Source organism: Lagenorhynchus albirostris, chromosome 11 (genome assembly GCF_949774975.1).
Source record: "Lagenorhynchus albirostris chromosome 11, mLagAlb1.1, whole genome shotgun sequence".
NCBI lineage: Eukaryota > Metazoa > Chordata > Mammalia > Artiodactyla > Delphinidae > Lagenorhynchus > Lagenorhynchus albirostris.
The window spans coordinates 590591-603904 of NC_083105.1; the positions used below are offsets into that span (position 1 = coordinate 590591).

Below are 13314 nucleotides of genomic sequence, written 5' to 3' on the forward strand. Positions count from 1 at the left end.
ACCCTTGCCTTTGCCGAACCTCCTCCATGGAATCCTGTGCCGTTGTTTCTCAGCCTGGTAAACTCCTACTCTTCCCTGAAGCTGCCTTCATTACCCCTCAGAATTATTCCTGATTCATGTTTTTCTGGGATGCCATAACAGAAATCAGCTCTAGAAAAGTCTAAGCAAATGGTGGAATGATTGGAAGTGTGCAGGTGGCTCAGAGGTAGGAAGCAACAGCTGGAGAACCAGATTCAGAAGGGGAAGGAGCCTGGCAGCTTGGAGAGGGGACGTGGCCCAGACAGCAGACTCCTCAAGAGAGAGACGAGACCGCACTCTATGCCCAGAACTGTCTGGCTCAGCTCCAGCTGTGTTTCCTACTCTGCCATCACTTTGCTAAGGATCGGAATCCCTGAGGGAAAATGCAGTGGGTCCCAGGTTTGTCAGGAATCTCAAAGAGTTCAAGGTGTTCAAAACCGAAGTTAACAACCTCCCAAACTGGCTTCTCTGCCACTCTTCCCCATCTCAGCCGGTGGTGTCACCCTCCAGCGACTCAGCCATTCCTTCTTTCTCCCTCCCTTCCCACATTACGAAGCTTTGTCAAGGCGACCTTCTAAATGGCTTCTGACTCCGTGTACTTCCCTCCGCCACGACCACTGCCTCCCTGTCCCCAGCTCCACCATCATTCACCCAAAAACCAGCAACAGCCCCATTTCTACTCTCCCTCCGGCAAGAGAGACTGCTTCGCCATGCCCCTCTTCTGCTTCCCAACCTTCTAAGGTGCCCATCGCCCTCCAAATAAAGACCGAGCTCCCTGGACTGACCTATAGAGGCCAGAGTGATCTCTTTAGCCTCCTCTTGACCAGAGTTTTATGTGCAGCCTCTCTAAGGGCTGAGCAGCACGCTCACGTGGCCTTGCTTGGTGATCTGTGCTTTACTGCCTGGAGGCCAGACCGCCTGGCAGACCTCGGCTGTAACCAAGGCCCGCACCTCGCAGGTGCATGGACCTGGGCCCCTGCCTCATCTCGTTGGGCCTCAGCGTCCTCTTCTGTGAGACAGCTGCAACAATGTCGGCCACCCACGGCAGCTGCGAGACAAAATACTTGGGCCTTCAGCTACTCACTCAACAATGGTTACTAGCACTTGCTGTCCGGTATACTGGAGACACAGTGGCCAAGCAGACGCCCCGCCGCCCCCACCCCCGCCGTGCACGAATTTACGCTCCAGGTGCAAGGGGGAGAACACTCCCATAAGGACGAGGGTGTCTCCCCTCATCTCAGCTCTACCATCCCTCAACCTCAGCCACTCTTCAATCCAGGTACTCGGCCCACCTGAGACGGAGAGCCCCAAGGGCGGGACCACGTGGGACCAGCCGGGAGCAACCCCGCCCTTTCCGCTCCAGGCGACCAGCCAATGAGACCTCAAGGCCGGGACTTGGGACCAGCGTGAGGCGGGTGTAGTCAGGTGCTCGCAGCGCCGCCCCTTCCGCTCCAGGAGACCAGCCAATGAGGGCCAGAGGCAAGCTCCGGGGGCGGGTCTGGTAACGGAAAGGGGAGGGGCGTCATTCTGAGGAGCCGCCTCAAGCCTCAGGCCGCGGAGGAGGGTAGCCGAGCGGAACCCGGGCGCCGGGGAGCTGGAGGTGAGAGAGGCCAGCCCGCCTGGGGGTCCCGGACCCTCCCTTGGCGCCCCGACCCCCGAGTCACGGCGTCCCCAGGCGGTGCTCACCGCCTCACGCCAGACCGGTGGGGCGCCTACCGCTTCCTCACCCACCCGGCCCTCAGCCCGGTCTCGTCACGCCGTGCTCCTCACGCCGCACCCCCGGCCCGTCACCCACACGTCCTCCAGACCCCTCACACCGCACGTCCGGAACTCTGTACACCTGAACCTCTCAGCCTCGCGCCCTCCTGGACTCACGTGACACACGTCGAATTCCCTCCCATCCGCACACCAGGCGTGGTCCGAGACTCAGCGCGCAACTGCAGGCGCACCACCGCAGGCGTCACACACTCATTCTGTTCGCGTGCTGTTCACACCACCACGCGCGCACGCCCCGCAGGCTCGCCGGCCCGGGTGCCCCTCGCATCCCCTCACGTTTCTCACCCCAGGAAGGATCCCGGCCTCCGTGACGGCTCTCCGCACTGGGCGGGCGAGACCCTCAGCCCACAGAGAGGGCCCCAGGCCCTGGCGTTTCTCGTGCCTCTGGAGTCCTCAGCCCCAGCACCTGACCTTCACCCCCCAAGGTGCCCCGCTCGCCCACAGCCAGCCATCGCCCTCGCTGCCTTGGCTCCGCGCTGGCCCAGGCGTCCTCTCCGCCCTCGCCCTGCGGTCAGCCTCGGCAGCGCCACAGGCGGGAGTGCCGTGGGCCCAGATGGCGTGGAGAGAGAGAAGGCCGTGGGCCCAGATGGCGTGGCCTCCCGCCTTCACTCAGCTCACCCTTCCCCGGGGCCGCCTGCGGGGCCGCCCCCCCGAGATCCCGGGGGCCCTGCCGCGGCCTGCATCCCTCCAGGTGGCTCGCGCTCCGTCCCCAGCCCACACGCCCCGCCCTCAGCTCCCTGCCCCTCGGGGCCTCCGCTCCGTACCCACCTCTCGTCTTCCTCGCGCCTTCGTCGCGCCTCCGCCGCGCGCACGCTTCAGTTCCCAGGCCGGTTACACTCCGCCCGTGGGCTCTGCGCCCCCCAGGGTCCTGAGAATACGAGCAGCCGTGCGGCCTCAGCCGTCACTACCACTGCTCCTCTGCTGCTCCTCTGCCGACCGTCTGTCCTCAGGAAAAAACCTTTTCATTGCCGTTCGCAGGCAAGCTGGGGCCCTCGAGCTTGAACAGGGACTTACCTGGCCCTTTACCTACCTGACTCCCCCCGTACCTCCTTCCCTTCCCTTCCCTCCGTAGGGTAAGGTGACCAGTCCCTGCGCCATCCGCAACCCTTTCTCCTGATTCTTCAGCCTTCTGTACAGCTAATCCTTTCCACACAGACCAAAGACAGGCAAGTCTCTGCCTTTGTTAATTTAAAAAACAAAACACTTTTACTCTGTACCACCTTCTCACTATCTCCTGTTTTTTTCTACCCTCCACGTCGAAGTTTGCATGCCCTATCTGTTTTGTCTAGTGATCCATCAGTTCTTTTTTTTTAATATTTATTTTTTTTATTCATTTGGTTGTGGCAGGTCTTAGCCGTGGCAGGTGGGCTTCTTAGTTGCAGCTCGCCGGCTCCTTAGTTGCGGTATGCATGTGGGATCTAGTTCCCTGACCAGGGATGGAACCTGGGCCCCCTGTACTGGGAGTGTGGAGTCTTAACCACTTCGCCACCAGGGAAGTCCCTAAATAGGATTATCTTATTCTAAACTTTTAATCTTATTCTAGGTCTAGCATATTTTTAATAGTAACAGTGTTTTTGTTCCATTTACAAACTTAAACTTTTAATAATAAACTTAATGTATTCTACTTCTTTAAGTACCTCAGTTGTCTTAATAACAAACCATCCTACCTTCTTATATAATTCTTTTTTTTTTTAATTAAAAAAAAGTTTTTTTGGCTGCGTTGGGTCTTCATTGCTGCTCGTGGACTTTCTCTAGTTGCGGCAAGTGGGGCCTTCTCTTGCGGAGCACGGGCTCTAGGTGCGCGGGCTTCAGTAGTTGCAGCAAGTGGGCTTCAGTAGTTGCAGCAAGTGGGCTTCAGTAGTTGTGGCTCGCGGGCTCTAGAGCGCAGAATCAGTAGTTGTGGCGCACGGGCTTAGTTGCTCCACGGCATGTGGGATCTTCCCGGGCCAGCGATCGAATGCATGTCCCCTGCGTTGGCAGGCAAATTCTTAACCACTGCACCACCAGGGAAGTCCCCATGTAATTCTTATAAAAATTATAAGTAAAATTTACAAATATTGTAAACCTCAAGTTCTCTTAAATGTCCTAGAACTCCTATAAACTTACTAAGACTGTGACTTAAAATTACAACCCATAATCAATTTCACATTTTAAACTCCAATGACAAAGCTGAGCTGCTACTCTGGTAGACCCGATTCTCTTAAACATTCAAATGCATATAATAACAGATAGTCAGGACTTCCCTGGTATCCCCTGCTTTGTGAAAGTTCACTTTACACCACTCCACTTTTATGAAAAACCTACATTAGTACCTGTTTCACTAACCAAAAGAAATATGAAGAGGATTTTGGCTTTTATAAAAAAAAAAAAAGGTAAAAAATGAAAATAGCGTCCTGCATTTGTTTTGCAGCGAGCCGTATAGAGGCAGTGTGCACCCCAGCACTGAGAGTAGCACCGCCAAGCGCATTCCCGGGGAACTACACTCTGCATCTCAGCATCAGGCTGCCACAGCTTTGAACTTTGTCTGTGAGCATCTGTGCTTTATCTTGGTTTATTTTGTGCGTTCATTAGCAAGATGTGTTAAGGTAATTGCTTCTTTGCCTTATGCCATTTTGGCTTATGAAAGGTTTTATACAAACGCTCTACTTTTGGATAGTGGGGAAACCTGTAATTCTAGTTTTTATGCTCTTAATATTTCCTATCTTTATTCCCTACCTTCCCAGAATTATAAGTTATTCACCCATATGATTTTTAGAGTTTCCTTCTCTTGTACTTTTTATTCTTACTTTATTTATTTATTTTTAAATTGAGGTATAGTTGATTTACAATGTCGTGTTAGTTTCAGGTGTACAGCACAGTGATTCAATTTTATGTATGTATATTTACATTCTTTTTCAGATTCTTTTCCTTATCGGTTATTACAAAATATTGAGTATAGTTCCCAGTGTCTTGTGCTTTTTAGAGTTGTCTTCTCAGCTTGCTGAGATTTCATAATGATCAGAGGACAGTGGCTGGGGTTCAGTGACTCTGTAACAGTCTGCACTTGACTTCCGAAACATGACCCTCCTGGTTCTCCTTCTGCCTCTCTGGCCCCTCTTCCTCAGTCTCTTTGGCTGGTTCCTTTGCATCTCCCCAGTCTTGATGTTGGGCCTCTTCTCCATCTGTGTTTTCTCCCTTGATCTCTCCCATTCTCATGTCTTTAAATATCGCCTATATGCTGATGACTCCCAAATTTCTATCTCTAGCCTACCTTCTCCCCTGAATTCATTTATTCAGCTGCCTACTCACCATTCCCACTTGGATGCCTCATAAGTATCTTAATATGTTCAAAACTGAGTTATTTCTTTCCCATGCAAACTATCTTCTTCCAGTCTTCCTCCGTCTCAGTTAATTGTACCACCATTTCTGGTTGCCCAGTCAAATACCCTAGCATTGTCCCTGACTTCACATTGACTCATCAGCAAATCTTGTCAGCCCTGCCCTCAAAATATACCCTGAACGGTCCTCCTTCACACTACTTGCATCAGTCCTATGCTGATCTGAGCTGTTATCTCTCACCTGCATTATTCCAGTGACCTCCTCCTAACTAGTCTCCCTGCCTCCACCCATGTCCATATAGCTATTCTCAATCTAGTGATTTATTAACATGTAAATAAGATTATCACCCTCCAGGCTCCCATCTCACTCAAAGAAAAAACCAAAGTCTTTTCAGTGGTCTCTAAGGCCCACCTCAATTTCACCCACCAAGTTTTGACCTTATTTTCTACTACTCTTCACTTCATTCTCTCTACACCAACTATACCACCCTTATTGCTCTTCCTCCAGCTCATCCAGCAGGCTCCTAGCTCAGGGCCTTTGTTCTTACTATTTCCTCTGCCTGGGATGCACTTTCCCCAACATATCTGTATGGCTCACCATTCTCTCACTTCCTCCAGCTCTCTAGTCAAAATCACTTCAGCAAGACCTTCCCTGCACACTTATCTGAAGTACAGCCACTACCCTGTACATACTCTCTCCCACCCTCCACCTTCAGTTAACTTTTTTTCTTTAGTACTTATCCCCTCCTTATATTTATTTCACTCATTAATCTTGTTCAAGGATTTTAATGTTTTGTTCACTGCTGTATCTTCAGATCTAAAATAGTACTCAATAAATAAGTGTTGAATGTATGGATAAAATAATATAAGTGGAACTTTATAACTTAATGAATTGAGCAAGCAGTCCACACGACTTAGATATGAAGTATGTAATTACCTACTTCTTTGCCTTCACGTAGATTTTTGTAACCACCCACGTGATAGAATTATTTTACTCCATTTTGTACTTCCTTAGCTCTTTTGTAAGAAAACTGTAGAGATTTTTAACTTTCCAGAGTTTTGTGTTATTTTCATGGATATCTTTTCATTACATCTCTTGTAAATAATAATCTCTATTTACAAGAGATTATTATTATATTTAATAATATCTCATTACATTTTGGATCTCTTAAGACTTTCAGCTATTTTGTCACATCTTGGAACTAGATAAGAACAGGGGCAGTCGGGAGCTAGCTTATGAAGGATCTTAAAGTATCTATAGTAAAGAGGTTGTATTTTATCCTGAAAGAAATAGGAGCTATTGAAGGATTTCAAACAGTGTGACATGGTTAGTTTTGTACGTTAGGAAAGGTCACTCTGGGAGTGAACTGGAAAATAGATTGGACAGGAGGAAGCTACAAGCAGGGAGACCAGTTAGGAGTCTATGACAATAGTCCAAGTGAAAGATGAAGAGAGCTTGTACCACTAGTTCCAAACTTTATATTTTTAGCTTCAACCTATCTCCTGAACTCCAGGCCCATGTATTCAACTGCCTATTTGTATCTCCAGTTGGAGGCCTAATAGGCATCTCATAGTAGTAACATGTTCAAAATAGAGCACCTGGGAATTCCCTCGTGGTCCAGTGGTTAAGACTCCAAGCTTCCACTGCAGGGGGCACGGGTTTGAGCCCTAGTCCGGGAACTAAGATCCCACATGCCACACGGCACAGCCTAAAAAAAAAGAAAAGCACCTGGTTTACCTTCTAATCTGCTCCTCTCCTACTCTTCCCCATTTCAGTTAATAACACCACCATCCATTAAGTTGTTCTCACCAAAATTAGAAGTCATTTTACTTTCTCTCTTCCCATCACTTGCCCCTGCAAACCTTGACACAAGTCCTGTACCCAATTCTGTTGGTTTATCTTCCAAAATATAACCAGAACACTTCACTTCTCACTATTCACATTATCACCGAAGTCCAAGCCACTGTCATCTCTAGACCACTTTAGTGCTCTCCTGTCTAATTGGTCTTCCCACTCTTTCCTCCTCTCAGCCTTCTGCAGCAGTCCATTTTCCAAACAGCAGCTGAAGTCTGCTGTTACCTTAAAACATAATCACATAATCCCCTGCTCTCTCAACCTCCAGTGGCTTTTCCGCACTGTCAAAATAAAACCAAAGTTCTTGCCTACTTAGTTGATCTCATGTCCTACCACTCTTCTCCTCAGCCCCATTCTCTATTCCTTAAAACACACCAGGGACACTCCCACTTTTTCTTGAGCCATTCCCTCTGTCTAGAACTCTTCCCCTAGATCTTCACATGACAACTCCTTTTTGTCATTCAAATGGCAGTTCAAATGTCACTTCATTAGAAAGGACTTCTTGGACTTTATAAGCCAAAGCATTTCTCCCCATGAAAAATCTTTATTACACCATCCTTTTTATTTTCTTTGTAGCAGTGACCACAAACTGAAGGTATCTTTATGAAACTGTTAACTTGGCTATTATCAGTCTCTCTCCCTGGAATGGAAGCTCCATGACAGCATCCAGTCTATTTGGATCCTCAGATATGCTGCAGTGTCCCCAGAGCCATAGTAGATGTCTGGCACATAGTAGATGCCCAGTAAATCTGTAATCAATGGTGGATAATGGAATGGACCTCAATTAAAGCAGCAACCTTGGAGAGAGGGAGGAAGGCAGTGATAGGAGAGACTTTAAAGAGCTGGGCCAGGCTATGATCTCCACAAGGGCAGGATTCAGTTTACTGGTGACTCTCAAGCACTGACCCTTCCTGACCCATAGATGATTTAATGTTTATTCCATAAACAAATAAAATTGGTGAGTTTCAGTGACCCCTTAGGTCAGGAAGATAAGAGGAGTTAAAGATGACCTAAGTTTTCCGGCTTGGGCTACCCAGCTGTGAGTAGTGGAGCTAGAATTGAAACACTGGTTTGTCTCACTGCATCTTCTTTCTGTGCACTGCCTAGATGGCTGATTCTGACCCTGGTGAAAGAAACTATGAAAACATGCTGAAAATGCTGTCAGACCTGAATAAAGACTTGGAAAAGCTATTGGAAGAGATGGAAAAAATCTCAGGTAAGATGTTTTCCCAGGCAGGGTACCTTCACCCTTCTTTCCAAGAGCTCAAATCCTCCCTACACTTCTAAGCTCAAATCAAGGGCCTTCTCAACCAGGTCTTGCCTGACTACTTTTCAACTTCTGCACCATATAACTGCTGTACCACAAGATTTTACACGAACCTCTGAATATTGCCTTGACTCGTTTTCTGATTATTTTATGTGCGTTTGCATCTTATTTCTGCAAATGGGCTGTTATCTTTTTGAGGGCAGAAATAGTGACTTCTTCTTTTGTAACTGGGCACACAGTACCATACCCAAGCTCAAGTACTCAGCAAATGACAAATTATGTTAATATAACACCTGTGAACAAAGTTGGAACATACTTTCTGTGAATCATTTAAATAAGAAGAGTTCAGAGAAATAGTGCTAAGACTGGCGAGGTGCTGAAATGGGAGGTACAGCCAGTGTAATGAAGCAGCAGTAGAGTTCAACAAATTTCTCCATTTTTGGAAAAAAATGTTTGTCTGTTATTTTATTCAACATGTTTCCACTAAGCGGTAACTAGCAGTGGTAGTGATACCATTATAAGTTTTTAATTTGTTCTTTACTAGTTCAGAATATGTGTAATTCTTATAATTGTGTGAGCCTAAGTTTTGCTAGAGAAAACCATAATGTAGAACAAATTTTAGAAAGCCTGCATACTCTACTCAAATGAAAACACATTATTTTTAAGGACATTATTAGTTTATAAATAATCTCCATTTATTACAACAGTCTTCAGAAAATTTCTGCTTAGAAATGTTTGCAATTTTGTGCCCATGTACTTGAAAGTCTTATATATACCTTGCTAAAATGTTCTATAATTCATTTTCCACTATAAGTTATTTAATTCCTTCAATCTAATTAAATAGTCTCTTATTTAACAGCATTTACTAAGCACCTACTATGTGCTTTTCTAAGAATACAAAGTTGAATAGAGATGCTCCTTCATTAGAAGAAGTGGGCAGGGGCCAGAAACAGACATCAAGATGACTAATTATAATTTAAATATATAAATTAAAAGTAAAGCACATTTTAACTTTATGTTAAAATTATAACCTGGGAAATGCTAATAATGGTGTATACCAAGTACCAGGGAGGGAGCAGAGAAGAAGGAGAGGCTGACTGCCTGGGGAAGCAAGTGAGGCTTTGAACAGAGCAGAGCACTAGGGAAGCAGCAGGGATTGGACAGATGGGGTAGGGCCCATGGGTAGGAGGAGATAGCCAAGGCTGTGTGCCCGTGTGGGAAAGACTGGCATAGTCAAGAAGTCATATTAGTGCATGAGATTCACAAGGAGGCAGGCCAAAGAAAGAAGAGGCTGAAAAGGTGAGAAGAAGGGTCTTCAGCGCCAAGCTAAAGAGGTTTACCTTTCTTGTTCAGGTGATAGGGAGCCATTTGGGATTTCAAGGAAGACACTTGCCTTTTGAAAAGATACCTCTGGTAGCAGTGTGAGAGATGGTTCGGAGAGGGAAGACTAGAGGCAGGAAGGCCAATTAGGAATGTTTTGCAGAACTAAAGGCTTAAAAAGGGGCTAGCCTTACCTCAGGCTTGGCACTGAGAACAATAAGAGAATAACAGATTTCTGTGATAGCATCTCTTATTGATTTGTAAGAGCTCTTTATGTATTAAGACTTGTTCAAAATTGTAGTAAATATTTTTCCCAGTTTGTTATTTTCCTTTAATTTTGTATACGAAGCTTTGGTAAACAGAAGTCATATGTAGTAAAAATGTATCAATATTTTCTTTTCTGATTTATTCCCATTGCTGTGATGCCTAGAAAACCTTTCCCTAATCCAAGATCAGTGAAATAGTCATTTATATTTTCTTCTACTTTGTGTTTGTTTTTTCTTTTTTTTTTTAATAAATTTATTTATTTATTTTTGGCTGCATTGGGTCTTCTTTGCTGCACACAGGCTTTCTCTAGTTGTGGCGAGCGGGGGCTACTCTTTGTTGCAGTGCACAGTCTTCTCATTGCGGTGGCTTCTCTTGCTGCGGAGCACAGGCTCTAGGCACGTGGGCTTCAGTAGTTGTGGCACACAGACTCAGTAGTTATGGCTTACGGGCTCCAGAGCAGAGGCTCAGTAGTTGTGGTGCACATGCTTCATTGCTCCGCGACATGTGGGATCTTCCCGGACCAGGGCTCGAACCCGTGTCCCCTGCATTGGCAGGCGGATTCTTAACCACTGCGCCACCAGGGAAATCCTGTTTGTTTTTTTAAACATTTAATTCTAAACTATCTGGTGTGCCAAAGGAACCAGGCTGTGTACTGCATTTTTATTTAGATTCACTAGAGTCTCTCTTTTTGGCAAATAATTCCAACAGTAATTAAGGTAATAGTTAAGTAAGTTATTAAGTAATAATAAAAGTTAATATTGCTAAGATGATATTACTAAGGTAGTAGCGTTGTAAAAACAATGCTCTCTCACCTTAGAGACAAGGTTGACAGGTGTTTATATGGAAACAAGTCACATAAAAGACTTAGCTTTGACAATTTTAAAAATTTGTCTTTTAAGTTTTCTAAGTAAACCTGAAATTGTTTGATAGATTCAACTATTGTATTTAAGCATCTGCACATCCTGGAAGGCTTGTGTACTTCCTTTCTCACAGAAATAAAACAAATGTAGCCTGCATCTACTTGGCATGAATGAGGCTTCTGCTGTGCATGATTCCACATCCCCTCCCCTTGGTGCTTTTCCACGTCACATTCCTTGAGTTGATGGAAGGTCCATTATTTCCCCTTTAGCTTATTCTTTCCTTCGTTTTAGTTGCACATATTTTCCTCTTTTTATTATTCTATTTTTATATAAATGTTCTGCACAGTTGTCTAATTTGGGGGGCAATATACATCTTTCAAATTTTTTCTTTAGCAGTTTATCAGCTGGTGAAGATATGTTTTTATCAACATATAAGCAACCACAGGTTAAATAGTATTAAAATGTTTTGTAAAGTTTACCTTTTGTAATTTCTTAAGTAAACAGTACGTTCTTGGGTCCACGGACTCAAATCCAACGGTTGAGAACAATAAAATATTTTCTACCTGAAGTGTAAGCAGCAGAACTATTTTGTCATAGTGTCTCTAGGTCAAGTTAGGATAAATATTGTTGACAGAAGTAGCATGATTTGGGGCCATGATGAATCTCACACCCTTACCCTTTAGGTTAAATTTAAAGTGAAGCCCAACACGTAAGTTCTTGGCCTCTGTTGCCCCTGGGAAGGCTCTTGCCCAATTTTTCCAGTGACCACACAGGGCAAGGAAAATCACCAAACAAGCAGTCATCAACTATCAAAAGCACCAACCAGCAAATAAATGTAAGTGTGCATATTTATATGTATTTATATAAATATATGTGCTTAAACTATTAAGTATATATGCATAACTTAAGCAATATTAAAAAGCCAAATCATCTTGACTCCAAGGCTTAAAGTTTCTCTTTCTGTTCTCTTGAGCTTAAGTCAACTCATGACCTAGGATACAGTACAGATTTAGCTGTAGAATGCCTTATGGGGGTGAGCCTTGAGAATGTAAAATTTCTCAGGTAGAAGGAGAGATTCTAACTTGGTTTCCCTCATCTCCAAATCTATCCCATCCTGTCCTGTTAGTTTAGAAGTAATTTCTTTATTACTCATGAAGTTTTTATATATAGTAGAGCAGAGATAGCTAACCTGTTATATAATATGTTAGGTTTTATGGCTTATCACACTGGTTTCATTATTATTAATCAGTGAGTTCCCCTTCATTATTCTTTTTTCTTTCCTTTTTTCTTTTTATACCTATTCTCACATGTTTATTCTCCAGATGAGTAATAGATTCATTTAATATTTTATTTGGAATTGTGTTAAACCTATACATTAATATAGAAAGAATGATATATATATATTTTAAAATATTTATTTATTTATTTATTTTTGGCTGTGTTGGGTCTTTGTTTCTGTGCGAGGGCTTTCTCTAGTTGTGGCAAGCGGGGGCCACTCTTCATCGCGGTGTGCGGGCCTCTCACTGTCGTGGCCTCTCTTGTTGTGGAGCACAGGCTCCAGACGCGCAGGCTCAGTAGTTGTGGCTCATGGGCCTAGTTGCTCCGCGGCATGTGGGATCTTCCCAGACCAGGGCTTGAACCCGTGTCCCCTGCATTGGCAGGCAGATTCTCAACCACTGCGCCACCAGGGAAGCCCAAGAATGATATGTTTTTAACATTAAGCATTCTCAGGTAGGAATGTGCTATTCCTCTCCAATTATTCCAGTGTTCTTTAACATGTCTTTAACATGTCTCAAAGGGTTTTGCAATATTTTTCTCCAGATTTTTTTTGCCTTCAATTTTATTTTATTTTTTCCAGTTTTATTGAGATATAATTGACATATAATATTGTATAAGTTTAGATTGTATAACATAATGACTTGATATATGTATATATTGCAAAATGATTACCATAATGCATGTAGTTAATATCCACCACCTCACATGGTTACAAGTTATTTTTTCCCTTACGATGAAAACTTTAAAGATACTATTCCCTTAGTAACTTTCAAATATACAATGCAGTCTGGTTAACTATAGTCATCATGCTGTTCATTACACAAAAATGTGAAATACTTCACAAATTGGCATGTCATCCTAGCACAGCGGCCATGCCAATCTTTTCCGTATCATTCCAATTTTAGTATATATGCCGTCAAAGGGGGCACTCTCCAGAGTTTTCAGTACATTTACTTCTGTGTTTCTGTTCCTATTATAAATGGGGTGTTTTTCTATTTTATTTACTACATAATTAATACTAGTGTACAGGAAGGCTGTAGATTCTTGGATATTTTGTATTATTCTAATAATAATAATAGTAGTAATTTTATTATTAATAGCTTATGTTTATTGTTTACCATGTATTGGTCTCTTTACCATATGCTTTACACACATTATCTCATTTATTCTTCCTAACAAGTTTATGGGGGAGAGACACTATTATTGTTTCCACTTTACATATGAGGAGGAAATTAGAGCTTACAGAGTTTACATAACTTTTTCAGGGAATTCCCTGGTGATCCCATGGTTAGGATTCAGCGGTTTCACTGCCAGGGCCCAGGTTCAATCCTAATCCTAAAACTAAGATCCCACAGG

General features: G+C 44.2%; 1 protein-coding gene and 1 non-coding gene across 4 annotated transcripts in view; one reads left to right on the plus strand and one right to left on the minus strand.

Annotated features, from left to right (window-relative positions):
• Positions 1–1518: 1518 nt before the first annotated feature.
• Positions 1519–13314, plus strand: part of SYCE3 (synaptonemal complex central element protein 3) — a 28214-nt gene continuing 16418 nt past the window's right edge. The window contains exons 1-3 of one of the 3 annotated variants that reach the window (XM_060165641.1): positions 1539–1618; positions 2867–2960; positions 8074–8182. In XM_060165641.1, the coding sequence (XP_060021624.1) occupies positions 8074–8182 (109 nt within the window). In that variant the 5' untranslated portion in view covers positions 1539–1618; positions 2867–2960. Of the gene's footprint in view, positions 1619–2866; positions 2961–4271; positions 4321–8073; positions 8183–13314 lie in introns of those variants that run through there. The other 2 variants (XM_060165642.1, XM_060165643.1) reach the window with 2 other exon arrangements.
• On the minus strand, positions 12781–12887 carry LOC132530176 (U6 spliceosomal RNA). The gene has a single exon (XR_009543727.1). It is a non-coding gene; the product is annotated as a U6 spliceosomal RNA (small nuclear RNA).